The 18,335-nt window shown below is 56.6% G+C and overlaps 7 protein-coding genes across 7 annotated transcripts in view; 4 read left to right on the top strand and 3 right to left on the bottom strand.

Moving 5' to 3' along the window:
- Window positions 1-79: 79 nt before the first annotated feature.
- On the top strand, window positions 80-2,236 carry PTSG_10966 (heat shock protein 70kDa). The gene has a single exon (XM_004987836.1). The coding sequence runs from the start codon at window positions 98-100 to the stop codon at window positions 2,030-2,032; it is 1,935 nt and encodes a 644-aa protein (XP_004987893.1). The 5' UTR covers window positions 80-97; the 3' UTR covers window positions 2,033-2,236.
- A 527-nt stretch (window positions 2,237-2,763) lies between these two features.
- PTSG_10967 (uncharacterized protein) lies at window positions 2,764-4,551 on the bottom strand. The gene has a single exon (XM_004987837.1). The coding sequence runs from the start codon at window positions 4,341-4,343 to the stop codon at window positions 2,793-2,795; it is 1,551 nt and encodes a 516-aa protein (XP_004987894.1). The 5' UTR covers window positions 4,344-4,551; the 3' UTR covers window positions 2,764-2,792.
- An 82-nt stretch (window positions 4,552-4,633) lies between these two features.
- PTSG_10968 (uncharacterized protein) lies at window positions 4,634-5,997 on the top strand. Its single transcript, XM_004987838.1, has 2 exons — window positions 4,634-4,910; window positions 5,405-5,997. Exons 1-2 carry the CDS (start codon window positions 4,670-4,672, stop codon window positions 5,527-5,529), a joined length of 366 nt encoding a protein of 121 aa, XP_004987895.1. The 5' UTR covers window positions 4,634-4,669; the 3' UTR covers window positions 5,530-5,997.
- Window positions 5,853-10,236, bottom strand: PTSG_10969 (uncharacterized protein). Its single transcript, XM_004987839.1, has 14 exons — window positions 9,793-10,236; window positions 9,415-9,476; window positions 9,193-9,244; window positions 8,928-9,046; window positions 8,705-8,746; window positions 8,431-8,541; window positions 8,143-8,227; window positions 7,834-7,882; window positions 7,537-7,610; window positions 7,254-7,335; window positions 6,944-7,046; window positions 6,604-6,727; window positions 6,208-6,239; window positions 5,853-6,024 (listed from the first exon to the last, which is right to left on the bottom strand). Exons 1-14 carry the CDS (start codon window positions 10,081-10,083, stop codon window positions 5,955-5,957), a joined length of 1,296 nt encoding a protein of 431 aa, XP_004987896.1. The 5' UTR covers window positions 10,084-10,236; the 3' UTR covers window positions 5,853-5,954.
- On the top strand, window positions 10,227-14,999 carry PTSG_10970 (uncharacterized protein). Its single transcript, XM_004987840.1, has 13 exons — window positions 10,227-10,473; window positions 10,638-10,717; window positions 10,888-10,951; window positions 11,140-11,251; window positions 11,572-11,644; window positions 11,989-12,170; window positions 12,406-12,529; window positions 12,806-12,884; window positions 13,066-13,139; window positions 13,445-13,686; window positions 14,007-14,081; window positions 14,250-14,295; window positions 14,635-14,999. The coding sequence occupies exons 1-13, from the start codon at window positions 10,335-10,337 to the stop codon at window positions 14,827-14,829; spliced, it is 1,485 nt and encodes a 494-aa protein (XP_004987897.1). The 5' UTR covers window positions 10,227-10,334; the 3' UTR covers window positions 14,830-14,999.
- PTSG_10971 (uncharacterized protein) lies at window positions 14,252-15,919 on the bottom strand. The gene is made up of 5 exons (XM_004987841.1): window positions 15,865-15,919; window positions 15,605-15,646; window positions 15,404-15,450; window positions 15,132-15,222; window positions 14,252-14,841 (listed from the first exon to the last, which is right to left on the bottom strand). The coding sequence occupies exons 1-5, from the start codon at window positions 15,891-15,893 to the stop codon at window positions 14,826-14,828; spliced, it is 225 nt and encodes a 74-aa protein (XP_004987898.1). The 5' UTR covers window positions 15,894-15,919; the 3' UTR covers window positions 14,252-14,825.
- A 34-nt stretch (window positions 15,920-15,953) lies between these two features.
- The window catches only part of PTSG_10972 (uncharacterized protein), a gene marked incomplete at its 3' end in the record, with an annotated part of 4,789 nt that continues 2,407 nt past the window's right edge, over window positions 15,954-18,335 (top strand). Inside the window, exon 1 of the mRNA XM_004987842.1 lies at window positions 15,954-18,335. This exon is cut by the window's right edge and continues 176 nt beyond it. Within this exon, the coding sequence (XP_004987899.1) occupies window positions 16,042-18,335 (2,294 nt within the window). The 5' untranslated portion in view covers window positions 15,954-16,041.

The raw sequence follows: 18,335 nt of genomic DNA on the forward strand, positions 1-18,335 counted from the left end.
CTCTCTCTCTCTCTCTCTCTCTCTCTCTCTCTCTCTCTCTCTCTCTCTCTCTCTCTCTCTCTGGGCTCACAACAACAACACCCGAGACGCAAAGAAGATGCCAGCCATCGGAATTGATCTGGGCACGACGTACTCGTGCGTCGGCGTGTTCCAGCACGGCAAGGTTGAAATTATCGCCAACGACCAGGGCAACCGCACCACGCCCAGCTATGTTGCCTTCACGGACTCTGAGCGCCTGATTGGCGACCCGGCCAAGAACCAGGTGGCCATGAACCCAAGCAACACCGTCTTCGACGCCAAGCGCCTCATCGGCCGCAAGTTCAACGAGTCGTCCGTGCAGAGCGACATGAAGCACTGGCCCTTCACCGTCGTCGAGGTCGACGGCCGCCCCAAGATCCAGGTCGAGTACATGGGCGAGACAAAGCAGTTCTTCCCCGAGGAGATCTCCTCCATGGTCCTCGTCAAGATGAGGGAGATTGCCGAGGCCTACCTCGGCTCCGAGGTCAAGGACGCCGTCGTCACCGTCCCCGCCTACTTCAACGACTCCCAGCGCCAGGCCACCAAGGACGCAGGCACCATTGCCGGCCTCAACGTCCTCCGCATCATCAACGAGCCCACGGCCGCCGCCATCGCCTACGGCCTCGACAAGAAGGGCCAGAAGGAGGCCCACGTCCTCATCTTCGATCTCGGTGGCGGCACCTTCGATGTGTCCGTCCTGTCCATCGACGACGGCATCTTCGAGGTCAAGTCCACTGCCGGTGACACCCACCTTGGCGGCGAGGACTTTGACAACCGCATGGTCAACCACTTTGTGACCGAGTTCAAGCGCAAGCACAAGAAGGACCTCACCTCCAACAAGCGCGCCCTGCGCCGTCTCCGCACCGCCTGCGAGCGCGCCAAGCGCACCCTCTCGGCCTCCACCCAGGCCAACATTGAGATTGACTCGCTCTTCGAGGGCGTCGACTTCTACACCTCCATCACCCGCGCCCGCTTCGAGGACCTGTGCGCCGACCTCTTCCGCGGCACCCTCGAGCCCGTCGAGAAGGCCCTGCGCGACGCCAAGCTTGGCAAGGGCGAGATTGACGAGGTCGTCCTCGTTGGCGGCTCCACCCGCATCCCCAAGATCCAGAAGCTGCTGCAGGACTTCTTCAACGGCAAGGACCTGAACAAGAGCATCAACCCCGACGAGGCCGTCGCCTACGGTGCCGCCGTCCAGGCCGCCATCCTCTCCGGCGACAAGTCCGAGGAGGTGCAGGACCTCCTCCTGCTCGATGTCGCCCCGCTCTCACTCGGTCTGGAGACGGCCGGCGGTGTCATGACGTCTCTCATCAAGCGCAACACCACCATCCCCACCAAGACCTCCCAGACCTTCACCACCTACTCCGACAACCAGCCCGGTGTGCTGATCCAGGTGTACGAGGGCGAGCGCTCCATGACCAAGGACAACAACCTCCTCGGCAAGTTTGAGCTGTCCGGCATTGCCCCCGCCCCACGCGGCGTGCCCCAGATTGAGGTCACCTTCGACATTGATGCCAACGGCATCCTCAACGTGTCTGCGCAGGACAAGGCCTCTGGCAAGTCGAACAAGATCACCATCACCAACGACAAGGGCCGCCTGTCCAAGGACGAGATTGAGCGCATGGTGCAGGAGGCCGAGAAGTACAAGGCCCAGGATGAGGCCATGAAGGAGAAGGTCAACGCCAAGAACGGCCTCGAGTCGTACGCCTTCAACCTCAAGTCCACGGTCGACGACGAGAAGTTCAAGGACAAGATCAGCGACGACGACAAGAGCACCATCAAGGCCAAGTGCGACGAGGTCCTCGCCTGGCTCGACTCCAACCCGTCTGCGGAGAAGGACGAGATTGAGCACCAGCAGAAGGAGCTCGAGGGCGTTGCCAACCCCATCATGAGCAAGCTGTACGCCGAGGGTGGTGCTCCTGGCGGCGGTATGCCCGGTGGCATGCCCAACCAGGGTGGCCCACCACCTTCCACGGACCAGACCTCTGGCCCCACCATCGACGAGGTCGACTAAGCATCATCATCGTGAGGTGCTGACCCCCCCCCCTCGGCCTCACTCTCTGCGGCTGTGTCCGTGTGCTTTCCCTACCTTGAAACGTGCCACCCTTATGTTTTTTTGTTTTTTCGTTTTTCCTTTGATTCATTCAACACCACTACTGCACCTCCCTGTTTTGTGTTTTGGTTTTGCCTCCTGCACGCATGCTTGCAAGCACATTGTGTACGATCGATGATGACCTCGCTCGCCTGCCACGTTACCCTTGCTAATGCAATGACCACTACTGTTCCTGCTGTGTGAGATGATTTTTGACGACGCTTTGTTGTCATCGCTTCACCTGCATTGGTTTCGGTTTAATCTCTCTCGCCCATTACACAACAACAACACCACCAATCAATCAAATGACTGACAATGATGGGAACATGACGTGACAGTCGCAAGCTAACACACAGAGAGAGCACGAAACTGGCAAGAGAGAGACACAAGGGATCGATTTTGGGGGGAAGCACAAAGCAAGCAAGCAAGCAGGTCCTACGTGATGATGACTGATGGTGGAAATGGTAACGAAGCACCGGGTCGGATACAAGGGAGAGGAAAGAGAGAAAGAGCACAAGGAGAGTGGTGCATGGATAAAAGGGAGAGAGAAGGGGGGGGGGTACGGGGATACAAGAGAGTACACACACACGCACGCACACACACACACACACACACACACACACACACACACACACACACACACACACACACACACACACACACACACACACACACACACGTGTCAAGGTGCGGCTGTTGTTGTGACGACGGCGTTCTTGGGGATGCACACGTGATCCTCTTCTGCAAGCACAACCACAACGACGGCAGCCAGGAAGCCAACCAAGAATGTGACTGCGCTGATAATCTCCTTGCGAAGCGACGACCATCCCGTTAGGCGCGACGCCTTCTGCGCCTCCGGTATCAGCGTGCCCCCAATGGTGAACAGGAACGCACCCCCACCAACGCCCTCCGTGAAGTTGTGGTTGCCACCAGAGGAGTTGGAGAAAATGAGGAACCCAAAGATGGTGAGCATGAACAGCCACAGGGACAGAAACAGCACCAGCAGCAGTGCCTTGATGTACGCGTTGCTCAGGCTGCACACCGACGACGACGACGACGACGACGACGATGATGATGGTGATGAGCGGCGCCGCAAGCGTGACAGCGCGCGCATGAGCTTGTCCTTGTAGCGGTGGGCATAGCGGGACCCACTCACCCACACCAGCAGAATAACGAGGAACGCGCCAAACGCCGTGCCAGCAAACAGCTCCAGCATCGGCGTGTACGATTCCACGCGCTGGCAGTCTGGATCCGTCTCCTCAAACTCCACATACACCTCCGCTGCAACAGAGAAGATGAGCATGCCTGCGGCTGCAGACGTGGCGATGAACATGAGCTGGTGGATGCGCGACTCCTTGTGCCCGCGCCGGCCATAGGCCTTGCCTGATGTCGCTGCTGGCCGAATCAAGTCCACAAACATGGCAAACCCAGCAGCAAAGTTGAGGATGATCACAGATGCCAGGATCGCAGACGGCGTCTTGCCCTCGGACAAGGCCACGGCCAGCAGTAAGGATTCCGGGATGGAGGCAAGCAGCTCCACCAGGATCAGGAACGTGCCAAAATGACCGCCGCCGCCGCCACCACCGCCGCTGTCGCCGTCGCCGTCGCTGTCATGACTGTGGCCGACACCATCGCTCTCCATGTCCACGTGGCTACCGGCGCGGTAGTCGTCGTCGCCGCCATCAGCAGGCTCGACCGTGACAATTGGCGCGGGAGGCCGGCTGAGTGGAGGGGGAGGTGGTGGCGCCACCGACGACGATGATGCTGTGCCAGGCATCTCATCTGGCTGCTCGTTCATGGGCACATGCTGCTGGGTTTGGGACACCACGGGGGCGCTGTTGTCCAAGAGGCGCTCATGCAGGCGGTAGGAGGACGCGTTGGAAAGGTACCGCACGCGCTCAAACTGCACTTCTTCATCATCGTCAACGCCTCCGCTGCCGTTGACGCCAAGCAGGGGCCGGTATCCTCTGTTGTCGTGTTGCTGCTTCTCGTGTGCTTTGTGCGTGTGGATGAGCTCCTCCTCCTCTTCGTCTTCGTGCGGCCCAGCGCAGCAGTCATCCGGGCAGCCCTCGCACCCAATGCACTTCATGGTTGCATCAAGGCACGGGACAGAGCATGGGAGCGCAAACAGCAGCGCCACCAGCAGGTACGCCAGGACAAACCCAGATCCGCCTGCAGCACCCAGTGCCGCTGCTGTTCCCAGATCCCCATTGTTGCCAGCATCGACATCCATGCTTGGCTGCGTTGCGTGTGCGCAAGGCGAGAGGGGAGGCGGGATCAAGAGTGATTGAAGAGGGTGCTGCTGAACGACAGGTGTGGTGTGGTGTGGTGTGGTGTAGTGTGGAGAAGAGATCAAGCAAGGGCTCTCCTCAGGGACAGGAAGAAGGGAGCGAGAGATCAACGCACACGCTGGTGTGGTCACGGTGATGTGGCGTGAGGGAAAAAGCACAACACACAAACACACACAAACACACAGCACGATACAAAAAAGTGTAATGATTTGATGCGGCAATAATACCATAATTTGTTGCTGTTTTGTGGTGTCGCGAACGTCGGACAATGGCTGCGGTGCGACGACTGCCAAGCGCGGTGTTGAGGGTGCAGGAGCATGTGCTGCTGGCAAGGGGAGGGCTTGCTGGGGTGAAGGTGCAGGTTGGCCACAGAGGACCTGGGCATGCGGGCCCGAGGGCCTTTGTGCGTGAGCACTTTCCTTCCTTGAAGTTTCACAATGAAGGCATCCGTGCAACGCGCGACGTGCTCCCCGAACCAAACGCAACATCAAAGCTCCTCATCGAAACAGGTGTGTGTGTATGTGTGTGTGTGTGTGTGTGTGTGTGGGTGGGTGTGTGGGTGGGTGTGTGTGTGTGTGAAAATGCGTGTGTGTGTGGCTATGTGTGTGTGTGTGTGTGTGTGTGTGTGTGTGTGAAAATGCGTGTGTGTGTGTGTGTGTGAAAATGCGTGTGTGTGTGGCTATGTGTGTGTGTATGACTATGTGTGCCTGTGTGTGAAAAAGGGGGACATGTGCGGTTCAGTGGTCGTCGTCCATCTCTATGCCTCTGTGCCATGCACGCCGAACATACAGCACACCATTTATCCAGTGACAACCCCCCCCCTCACACACACACACACACACACACACACACACACACACACACACACACACACACACACACACACACACACACACACACACACACACACACACACACACACATAACGTTCCCCTTCCTCCTTTTCACCCCCATCCTTCCTTTTCTACCCTCCCCCTCTTCCCCGAATAACAAACGTGTTCAGATACAGGAAAGACAGAAGAGCTGGCGATACAAGGCAAGACATCGGATGAGATCCTGGACATGCTCATGTCCAAAGGGCTGATTGAGAAGGGCGCGCCCGTCGACATCAAGGCCACTTCCGCCTAAACAGCACGCAACAAGACCTGCCCAGCAACAATCGCAAGTCCCCTGCATTGCATGGCTGGCACAGTTGTTGGGGTTAGCGCTGCTGTTGTCACTTGTCTTGTTGCTGGTTTGATGTCTGATGGCCGTGTTTGCAACAATTCCCCCCCCCCCACAACATGGGTCTTTGCTGTCGCTCGAGTAGCTTTTTGGACTGTCTTCACACAATCCATTGTGCCGTGCTGTTGCGTGTCTGTGGTGTGTTGCGTGTGGTGGCTGTGGGTTGTGATTGCGCTGTGACGTATGGTCTGTAAGCGCTTCTTGCCCGCTTGCTCTGTCAGTGTCGTCGTGCTTCTTTTCTCTGTATGAGTGGTGGTGTACACACGCGAATACATGTGAATATCACACTCACACGCGCACACACGCACACGCACACGTCAGCATGGTCACTACTGCGATGCATCTTCGTTGCGCTTGCACACATAGACCGCATCATTCACAGTCGGCGGTTTCACGGGGCTGCAACAGTGTGTGTGTGTGTGTGTGTGTGTGTGTGTGTGTGTGTGTGTGTGCGTGTGTGTGCGTGTGTGTGTGTGTGTGTCATGGGTGAGGGCATGGCGCGATGGATATGAACTGTGCAGGTCAAGCGCTGGCGCAGTCAGCAAACATGATTGTTCACCATTCATGTTCGCCTGCACACACCTGAATCCAGCCGCTTGCGCCAGTTCAATAGTCTGCAGCAGCGTAACACGAGCAAGCACGGTGTATGGGGAGACAGAGGGAACGTGAGTGAGAACGTGGGAACGTGGGAATGTGAGGACGTGGGGCTTGCCGCGTACACACACACACACATACATACATACATACATACATACATACATACATACATACATACATACATACATACATACATACATACATACATACATACATACATACATACATACATACATACATACATACATACATACATACATACACACATACATACATACATACATACATACATACATACATACATACATACATACATCCATACATCCATACATACATACATCCATACATACATACATCCATACACACACATTCACGCCAGACCTTGTCGAGGTACTGCTGCGTCTGCTCTTTGTTGAGTGCGAGCACAAACTTGCCCGTCTCCATCAACAGCCGCGCGTTTGGCTTTGCCGCCAATTGCACATCCGGCGACAGCAAATGCGCCATGCTGGTGTTTGTATGTGTGTGTGTGTGTGCATGTGCGTGTGTGTATGTGTGTGTGTGTGCGTGTGCGTGCATGTGCATATGTGTATGTGTGTGTGAGAGTGTGTGTATGTGTGTGTGTGTGTGTGTGTCGCCGAGACAGCCAAGTCACGCACGCACGCACATACCCACATACACGTATCCCTGGCACTGTACGATTTCTCGTGAGATGCGAGCGAACCTGCTGGAGAAGAACATGGCGTGGAACATGTGCTGGAACTTGCGCTTCCTCGTCAGCGTCTCCAAGCTGTTGGGAGACAGCACGTGGATCGTCACTCGCGCTCCTGCACACGCATGTGTGTGTGCGTGCATGCGTGCGTACATGCGTACATGTGTGTATACATGTGTGTATGCGTGCGTACATGTGTATGTGTGTGTGTGTGTGCTCACACCATTCACTTTCCTCACGATCATCACCGCAATTATCACACAACAATCACAACTATCACGCCAACAAAGCGATTACCACCAGCACCACACCACACCCCCACCTGTGTCATCTGCCGCCTCTGCTGCCGGGAGGAGTTCGGCCATTAGTTGCGACACCTCGTCCTCAGACACATCCACCGCACTCTGTCAACACACGCGCCGCAACACATGGAAGTGGGGGGGGGAGGAGGTGAAAGGTGAGGTGCATGGTTCAGCAGCACCACGCGAGTGTGCACGTACATGCACGACTAGGAACAACAGCACATGCATGTTGGCTAACACGTGCACTGGGTCTTGAAGACGTGCGCACACAAGACGTTCACACACACACACACATGTACAAACCTTGACGTATTGGTCGTTGCGCTTCTCCAACATTTTCTCGTTCGTGGGCTCAATTCCAAACGAGACATACGGCCCTATGGGAAACAGAGAGTGGTGGTGGTGGCAATTGTGTCATGTGTGTATAATTTTGTGTGCGTGTGTGTGTGTGTGTCAGAGATGCGTCATGGATGTGCCATCGGTGCGCCTGTTGTGTGTTCAGTTGGGGGGGGGGGGGAAAGCACTATTATTGAACGTGGTTCACGAAATGATGGCTGCTGCTTCCGTGTTGGCGACGATGCACAATGTGTGACATCTCACCTGTCAGGATGTCGCCCCAATACCCGCGCCGTGCAACCGTCCCTTCCCGCTGACACACACACGCACACACACATTCCGCAGGGCGCAGGCATGCGTGAGCCCTGAGTGCACACACACACACACACACAGACACACACTCACAAGCACACACACACACGCAGACACACACGCACGACACACGCACTCACAAGCACACACACACACGCACGACACACACGACACACACACACGTACACACACGCACGGCACACACACACGGCACACATGCGCACGCACACAGGCACAGGTGCGGGCAAGAAAGCGCTGTACCGATTTGAGGAGTTCGCCAGAGGCGAGCGTTCTGTTTGGAATCTCATATGTCGTGTCGTGCAGCTCAAAGGCAAGGCCCGTCTCCCTGGTGACAGTGGTCGTGATTGTGACGGTGATTGTGACGGTGATGATCATAATGATGCTCAACAGTACGTGTGTTGATATTCCCCTCAAATGCAATGACGTCAAGGTTAGGGCGATCATCTTTTTTCGCAACACATCACACACACACACACACACACACACACACACACACACACACACACACACACACACACACACACACACCTCCATCGTGCAAACTGCCTGGCGTTAATGATGGGCGCCTTCTCGCTGATGTTCATCGAATAGTCCCAGTCGTACAAATTCGTCCGCACGTCATACCGCTGCTTGTAGAAGCTGGCACGAGCGCGGTGTTGAAGTGAGGGTACAGCCGGTGGCATGTGTGGGCGTGTACGTAAATGTGTGCGTAAATGTGTGTGTGTGTGTATTCTTTTGTGTATACGCAAATGTGTGCGCTTACGTGTATGTGTATGTGTGTGTGCATTGTTGCAATGGCTACCTGCGTAGGCGCTCGTCCCAGTGTGCTGCGATGGGAAACACCCTGATGGTCAGAAGCGTGCGAACAACAGCGTTCGTGAGGGCAAGACAGAAGCGCCACACTCATCCACACATATGCACATGTGTCTGCGTATTCACCCGTGTATACACGTGTACACACTTGCACCACACACACACACACACACCACACGTGCACACACAAAACACGACCAAAGACTGCGTACTCTGTGTCATCGGTGCGCCAGAACTTGAGAATGGCTTCCAAGTCATCGCATTCGCGAAACTTGAGGTGGTTGATGCGGAACCACGGCATCTGTTGCTGCATCTCATCGGGGTCCGTCACCTGTACCACAGAGACAGAGACAGACAGACAGACAGACAGACAGACGAGGGGGCGGTGAGTCAACTGCGAGCTGGTGAATCACAAAGCAGATGAAATGCATCACATCACTGAACATAACAACGACACTCTGTGGCTGGCAAACGTACCAGCCGGATGAGGCGGGTCGCTTCTTGGCACAGAAACTCGTTGGTCACAGGTCTGCCAAATGCAATGCCAGTGTGTGTGTGTGTGTGTGTGTGTGTGTGTGTGTGTGTGTGTGTGTGTGTGTGTGAGCGAGTGCACTTGTGCGTATGGAATGAGCATGCTTTCGTGTTTCGTGTGGATATGCGCGCAAGCGCTGCTATCGTTGTTGACCACTGGCCGCTCACCGGACATGACTGTTCCCAAAGAGTTCGAGGAAGAGATGGGTGCGCTCTTGCAACCCAAGCTCCTGTAGCATGAGCAGATCACACCGTTGTGAACGGCAACTTGTAAGGTGGTACAGGTACATTAACAAACGAGGTAAGCGTATCCGCACACGCACAACAACTACACACGCACACACACACGCACACGCACACGCACACGCACACGCACACGCACACGCACCCGCACACGCACACGCACACGCACACGCACACACACACGCACACGCACACACACACACACACACACACACACACACACACACACACACACACACACCCATGAACAAGTACGAGCCAACCAACCCCCTCCCCCGCTTCCCTTGGCTGTCCATTCATTACCTCTGTTGGCTTCATAGCGATGCTGAGCAAGAGGAGGTGGCGTGCCACCACTTCCATGCGACTCTCCACCACATACACGTTCACTTGCCGCCCTTTGTTGTATGGCGGGTCGCCTCGCTTTGCAGCAGCCAACATCTTCAGCATGTGGCGGCAGTCGCTCGCCCCAACGAGCAGCACGTTGATGGGCTCGTCTCCGTCCGCCTGCACCACCTCGGCATCCAAAAGCGTCGTCACAGGGTCCATCGCGGGGGACAGCCCCCACCAAGCCACGCGCCCCACACCCTCACTCATGATGGCCCGCAAGTTGCACTGGCACTGTTGTTGTTGTTGTTGGTCGCTGTCTGATGCTGCTCCCTTTGTAGCTTGCTTGCTTGCTCGGCTGTGTTGGTGGTCTTGCGTGTTGTTGGCTTGTATCCGTTGCCAAACAACACACACACAAACGCGAGAAAACTTTGAAAGTGGCGGCAGAGATACACACAAGACAACAAGAAGAAGCGATACCGCCGTTGCAAGGACCAGCCAGCAGAGGCAAGGGAGTGAAGATGGATGGCAAGGGCGAGGCTGGAGATCCAGCCCGGCAGCAGCAGGAGGAGGAGGAAGGAAGTGATGCGGCTGCTTCCACGACAGCATCCACAGCAGGGTCAAAGCCGAGGCGGCGAAGGAGGGCGGCAAGATCAAAAGGTATGCCTGACAACGGTGAATGAGGGATTGTTGTGCGGTGTGTGTTGCTTGTTGTGCTGGTGTGGATTGTTGGTCGGGCTCCTGGCACCTCTCCCCTCTCTCTCTCTCACTCCCCTCCATCAACACACACCTCTGCCTCACCACACCCCCTCCCCCCTGTGCAGAGTCAAAGCTGGAGAACTACGATGCGTTGAACTGGCGCATTCACCAGCTGTACACGGAGCAGCGCTTCGATGACTGCGACGTACGTGAAGCGTGCTCGGACTCAGGCAGGCTTGGGAAGAGGGCAGTGACATGCACACTCTGGCTCGCCATCAGTGTCTCTCTCATGCACGGTCTCGCATATGTCAATCTGTCGCCGACAAACCAGCCTCATCATCTTGTCTCCTTTGACTCAACTGAACCTTTTCACAGAAGCTCATCGAGCTCGCACTTCAACGGTCCCAGAGTCAGTGCGACTATGCCCTTTATGTTCGAGGTGAGCCTGGTTTCATGACATGTTTGTGTCTGTGTGTTTGTCTGTGTGTGTGTGCGTGTGTTAACGATGTGTGCGTGCGTGTGTGATGCCTGTGTGTAGTGTCGCAGGCTGCACCATGGGCATGACTTGCCCACATGCAATGCGGCCCTCTTTCTGCAACTCATTCTCCTTCCCCATATCACCAACAGGGATGATCCTGAAAGCCCAAGGACAGCTCAAGGAGGCCCAGACCGCCTTCCAGGAAGTCCTCAGATTGCGACCAACAAACCACCACGCTGCACTCCAAATCGCCCGCTGCCTGTACGCCGTGTCTGAGCGTCTGCGTCTGTGTGTGTGTGTGTATGTACGTGTGTGTGTGTGCGTGTGTCTGTGTGTATGTCTGTGTGCGTGTGTCTGTGTGTATGTCTGTCCGTCTGTCTGTCTGTCTGTGTGCATGCCTAGTTGTTCGCTTTTGTCTGTCTCTGTGCCCTTGTCCATGGTTGCTTGCATTTCTTTCCTCCTCTAATAACACATGGCTATGTGTCTCTACGAACACGCTCCCCCCCCCCCTCCAACAACAACAACAACAACAACACCCACACCCCCCCCCCCATACACACACATCACTACACGTCGTGCAGGTATCTGAGCGGCAAGTTCCGGGCGGCACTGGACGTGTTTGACCAGGCCGCAGAGATTGGCGTCAGCAGCTGGGTAAGGCATCACCACCTACTTGTTGCTCCTCGGTGCTGAGTGTGCGGAAACAGTGGGGGTGGCAGTGCACATGTGCAGCAAGCGCAGCTTGCACAGAAATCACACACACACACACACACACACACACACACAAGTACTTTCACACACACACACATGTGCATCCACACGGTGATTCCGCCCCCTGTCTGAGTGTGCGGAAACAGTGGGGGTGGCAGTGCACCCGTGCAGCAAGCGCAGCTTACACAGAAATCACGCACACAAGTACTTTCACACACACACACACATGTGCATCCACACGGTGATTGCGCCCCCCCCCGCTCTCAACTCTCGCCTGCGTATTGCAGCGGGTACACCACGACAAGAGCATGTGCCACGTGCGGCTGAAGCAATACGACCAGGCCGAGCAGCTGCTTGGGCGCGCACTCGCCATCTACAACAATGCGCTGTCGCTGCAGCAGCTGGCGCGTGTTCGCATCCTCACATCGGATCTGCCCGGTGCTGCCAAGGCATACGAGGAGGCTCTCAAGTGCGCACCCGTTGTTGCAGTTGCGCGTCGACAGTGGAGACGAGGGGGAAGGGGGGTGGTGTCATGGAGAGGTGTATCGTCGTGAGGGTTTGACATTTGGTGCTGGTGGCCGGCAGCGTGCTGTGGGCTGTGTGTTACACCTCTTCCGCTCACACACACACACACACACACACACACACACACACACACACACACACACACACACACACACACACACACACACCCTGTGGTGCAGGATCTCTCCCGAGGACACGGAGATCATGACAAGTCTTGGGCTGCTGTATCTGCGGATGGGGCAGCCCAGTCGCGCCTTTGAGCTCTTTGGCACCTGCCTCACATACGATCCGCGCGACACACGGGTGCGGTGGCGTGATGGCGGTCGGCGTGGCAGTGGTGCTGGTGTTGGTGCTGGTGGTGATGGTTGGAGTGTATGTTGCATGTGGTGGTGGTAGTGGTGGTGGTGATCGATGCATATGACTTCCAGATGTCGTGGATTTGTTGTGTTGTGCCATCAGCCGTGTACGCAGCAGAACCCGCTCGTGCTTGTTCCGACTGCCCATGTACACCTCTCTACACTCAACCCCTCGCCTCCTCTCCTTTATCGCAACCTCCACCGGCCATGTTGCGCACAACAGGCAATTCTCGCCGCTGCGTCCATCATCCAAGACAACGAGGACTACGACGTCGCACTCGTTAAATACCGCATCTCGGCAGGTGCAGCGTACACACGCGGGGGTGTATTGGGGTGTGGAGTGTGGGGTGGAGATGGGAGATTGCGGTATCGTGGCTGTATTTCTCATTGCACCTTCTTCGAACATTCACACGCACACACACACACACACATGCACACACACACACACACATGCACACACGCACACTGCACACACACATACAGTGCTGACGCCAGAATCAGCAGAGCTGTGGAACAACATTGGCATGTGCTTCTTTGGAAAGCAGAAATATGTGGCGGTGCGTTGTGCAACCACTGTTACTGGCAGGCGCCTCTTCTTGCAATGTGGACATTCTGTCCCTTTGCATCCCCAGTTATAGTTGACTCTTGTTCGCCAGCTCGTCGCCACATCCTCTTTTTGCGCTGCTCTCCCTTGTTATATTCCTCTTGTCCACGATTCACACCCACATCGCAACCACATCAACATGCATGCCACGCACAATGGCGTGTCCCTTCTCCCTCCTCACACATACGCACACACACACACACTCTCTCTCTCTCTCATCACCACCTTCGTCATCACCACCACCACCACAACTGCTAGGCCATTGCGTGCCTGAAGCGTGCAGCGTACCTTGCTCCATTCGAGTGGATGGTTGCGTTCAACCTCGGTCTGGTCCACCTCACCGTTGGCCAGCACGCCTCCGCCTACCACTTCTTCAGCGCATCTGTGAAGCTCCGGCCGAAGTTTGCGCCCGCGTATGGCCTGCTTGGCGTCACCCTGCACAATCTCAAGGATCCAGAGAGCGCAGACACCGCTTTCAAGCGCGCAATCCAACTCGACCCGTGTGTGCCTCTGTGTGTGTGTGTGTGTGTGTGTGTGTGTGTGTGTGTGTGTGTGTGCCTCTGTGTGTGTGTGTGTGTGTGTGTGTACGTGTGTGTGTGTGTGTGTGTGTGTGTGTACGTGTGTGTGTGTGTGTACGTGTATGTGTGTACGTGTGTGAGAGATGAGAGAGCATTACTCAAACACACAAGCACACGCACATGCAGTCTCCCTCTCACCTCCTGTGCGCACATGTGTATGCGTGCCCATGTACCCTGTATGGCCTTGGTCGTGTGGTTTCGCATCACACTCACGCGCCCTCACGTGCTCATGCCGTGGACAGGAGTGACCCCATCACACACATCAACTACGCTGTCATGCTCTTTGAGCACGGTGACATCAAGGGCGCAGCACAGCAGTGAGTTGATGCAACCAGCAACAGATGCCCCTCTACGAACTGTTCACACACAGAGAATACACACACACACACACTCACACACGCCCAAAGTGGCTGCTGCTCTCTCGCATGTGTGCATGTCGAGGCCTTTCTCCCTCACACGCTTGGTTGATGGTGATTGTCATTCAGATTCAGCGTGTATGAAACCATTGCTGACAACATGGAAGGCTTTAAGGTTCGTATTACTTATGCACACACACACACACACGCGCAGACCTGGCATTAAACAACTCATATTCACATGCACGCACACACACTGTAACTGGTATCAACTCAACTCATTCTCGCATCCCGTCGCCGTTTGCTTTCTCTCTCCCTCCCAACGCCGTGCGGTGACGCGCACGCATCCATTACCATCGCTACCATCACTGCCACCTTCATCACTGCCACCACCACCCTTGCCACCACCACTGCTCTCCCCTCGCCATCACGATCTCGCTTCTCCTTGCCACCACCATCCACCGTATTGCTCACCACAACACCGTCCAACACCGCCACACCTCACACAATGCAGGAAGAACATGGTGACTGTGTGCACACTGCTCGGCTGCTGCAGACAAAACTGAAGACAAATAACACATCCACGGCCTCTGCTGCCAAGTCCAGCACAACACCAGCAGCAACAGCAGCATCGTCGTCAGCACAGGTGCCACCAGTCTCGGCTGTGCCAGCGGCAAACGGTGACAGCTCCCAAGAGATGCTGCTCTAACTGCCAAAGAATCTGCATCACCGTTGATTTGTTTTGTTTTGGACGCATGTCGATGTGGCAGAGAGGGAAAGGAGAGGGGAGAAGGTGTGTGTGTGCGTGTGTGTGTGTGTGTGTGTGCATGGTTATCATCCACCGTTTCCATTGACTTGAAGAAACAGTCAGAGAGCCAGTCAGACATGGGCAAGCAAATAGGTACGCAGAAATGCAACAGACAGATGGGAACAGTCACACAACAGACAGATGGGGAAAGCTAGAAGCAGACAGTCAGGCGGGCCAAGGAAATAACACTGCACCACACTTACAGGATCATGCAGAAGATCATGAAGACGTTCCAGATGGCAATGAAGACGCGAAAGTACCTCAGGCTGCGCAGGAATTCTCTCAATTTGTCCCCTATCAACGTGAATGCGCCCGGGTGTATTGTCAGACAGGCAACTGCAAGCACGATCATGTCACATTCGCACAACACATGGCAAGACGACACCACCACCAACCACCAACCACCACCACACTATCAAAGCATGGGAGCGAACCCCCCTCCCCCTACCACCATCGGTGGCGCTCGTTTACGCACAGGTTGATGGTTCTGTTTCCTCAAAGTCAAACTCCTCCTTGCTTCCTCTTTGATTTCACGCCCAACAACGCATGCATATCACGGACGTGGTGAGGGCGCGAACACCACATACCACGAGTGGAAATCAACAACAAGTCAACAATAGAGTCACATCAGCCACCATAGGGAAGGGTAGGAGCACGCGGCATGTGCGACACTCACAGCTTGAAGTTGAGGATGGCTCCCGCGTTCAGGAACAGCGTTCTGGCACACAATATATGCATGTATGAATGAATGATGCGTGGGTTGTGTGTGCATGTGCGTGCAATTGATGTGACTGAAGGAAAAGAGAGAGAGAGAGAAACAGCAACAGCACACACACAAAACACGCATCCACCACACAAGCAAACGCAAAGGACCCCAAGACATCACCAACAACATGCATGCACCAACAGCATAGCATGCAACAGCAGCACGCTCACGCTGCAAGCAGGATGTCGCTCAGGCCCATCGTCTTTGGTTGTGGTTCATGAAAAGTATCGGGAAATATGACCAATCTTCACTAACGGCACCAAGGCGGAAGAAGGCAACAAGACGGCGCACCACAACTCCACTCACTGCTTGTCGCTGTGCTTGCTTGGCTGTGGTTGGGGGATGGGATGGCGAGCCATGACCGAGACGGTGCTGGTCACAGAACTGGCACTGCCGCGGTGACTGACAGCAGTTCACAGCATAGAACCGCCGCCGATGACACTGCATTCCCTACCTCATGGGAAAGCCGCATACCCCAACTGTCTGAACCACTGCAACAACAACAACAGAGACAACAACAACGACCGCACCAACAACCGCTGCAAGCAGAAGATGATGATGAAGCAGCTGTGGACGCAGCCGCATTGTTGCAGCTGATCCGCGCCAAGCACAACCTTGGCACAACTATCACAACACCAGACGACCCAAAGAACTCTAGCAATGCCACTGCTGCACGCAACCAATCAGCTGCACGACCGGGCACAACAAAATCACCAATCACAAGCACGCCTACACCACCCACAGGAACACCAACAGCAGCTGCGAGGAAGACAAGCCCAAGCCCAAGCCCAAGCCCAATGTCGCCTGAAGCAGGCTCTTCGCTCCTATCGGCGGCAGCGCACGAGCTGCGGCTGAGCCAAGAAACGACCGAGTGGAGGCGGGGCATCCGCGCCCAGGTGTTCCACAGACACATGATGCTGCGGCGATGCTGGGATCGCTGGCTGCGACTGCGGCCGCAACGGCGCCAGGACCTGGCAAACTACGCCGTGGCCAACAGCTTCCGTGATGCCCTGCTCATGAAGCAAGCCTTTGAGCTGTGGCGCCAGCGGCAGCAGCTGCTCCGCCAGCGCCAGGCGGACGGCCATGCCGCGAACGCCTTCCATCGCTCCATGCAGATGCACGCTGCACTGCGCCTTTGGCAGCGCCGACTACACCTCGTCGCTGAGCTACGACGCCTGGAGCAAGCCAGCCACCCCCACATGGATGCGGTGCGAGCGCGTGCAGCCCTGCAGCGCTGGTGGTGCACGTGTGCAAAGAAGCGCCTTCTTGCCGAGCGAGCCGCCACCCTGCAGCCCATCGCTGCTCGCCTGCGTGCGCACCAGCACCTGCAACGGTGGCGAGCGCGCCTGGCAGCTGTTCGTCACCTGTACTCGCGCCTCGCGTCGTACACCTTCGACAGGACAGTTCATTGCCAGCGCCGCCACCTGCACCTTTGGAGGGCGCACGCTGCCCATCAGCAGCGCGTGCGCGCAATGTCAAACACGGCACTGCAGCTACACCGCCGGCATGTGTGCCGCAACACCATGTCACGCTGGCGGACAACACTGCAGCTTGTGCAGACAGATGCACGCATGACGGCAGATTTCCACACCCGCGTGCGGGCGCCGCTGCTGCTCCTGCGAACGCTCCATGCAATGCGCGTGCGTGCACATCACGCTCGGCAGTCACGCGAGCGCGAACACGCGGCTTATGCGCACAGGCGCCACAACCTCCTCTCAACAGCGCTAGCGGCGTGGCGGCTGGCGCACGACCAACAAGAGGCCATTGCCATGCAGCCACGCGTCATCACCGCCATCAGGCACCACCAGCGCTCCACCCTCACGCGTACGTGGCTGGCGTGGCACAAAGCACTGACAACAGCACGACGCATCGCCCCGCTGTCGGCAATTGCAGACCATCACTGGCGCATGAAGGCGGTGCCAACCTGCCTCGCGCACTGGCGAACACTGACAAAGGAAAGGCGCCACGCACGCGCACTGGACAGGGCGTCCACCGCGTTTCGATGGCGTCATGTGCAAAGCGCCGCGCTTGACCGTTGGAGAGAGCGCGCGCGCGGGCGAATGAAGGAGAGGGAGCTCCTGCCAGACGCCGATGCGTTGCTTGCAGGCACGGTGCTCGTTCGCGCATTTCGCACGTGGCGCAGCCACTGGCAGCAGCAACGCGTGCGAGCGGCACAGGTGGAGGTGGCGGCGTGCCAGCATGAAGGGTGGCTGGTGTGGTCGGCGTGGCGGCGTTGGCACGGCGCGTGGAGGCAACAGCTGCAGCTCCAACACGTGTACACATGCGCAGCGGCTGCACACGAGCGGTGGGCGGTGGCTGTGGCGTGGCGGCGGTGGCAGGGGAGGTTTCAGCATCGACAGCACATTGCCAGCGTGGCCGTGCACGTGACGAGACAGCAGCAGCAGCGCCTTGAGAGCCGGGTGTGGGACAGGTGGCGCGCGCTCACTGCACACATGCGCACGCAGCGACTGTCAACACGCCGTGCAATGCAGCAGAGGCACCTGCAGCTGCAGCGGCGATATCTGCATTTGTGGCGTGCGCGGTGCAACGCAGCACGGCAGGCAGCCGGCCACCACAACGCCGCCGTGATGAGAACGGCATTGCGTCGCATGCAATCTGCACTTGCGCACACGCGCGCGAA

Source organism: Salpingoeca rosetta (genome assembly GCF_000188695.1).
Source record: "Salpingoeca rosetta unplaced genomic scaffold supercont1.40, whole genome shotgun sequence".
NCBI classification, from domain to species: domain Eukaryota; class Choanoflagellata; order Craspedida; family Salpingoecidae; genus Salpingoeca; species Salpingoeca rosetta.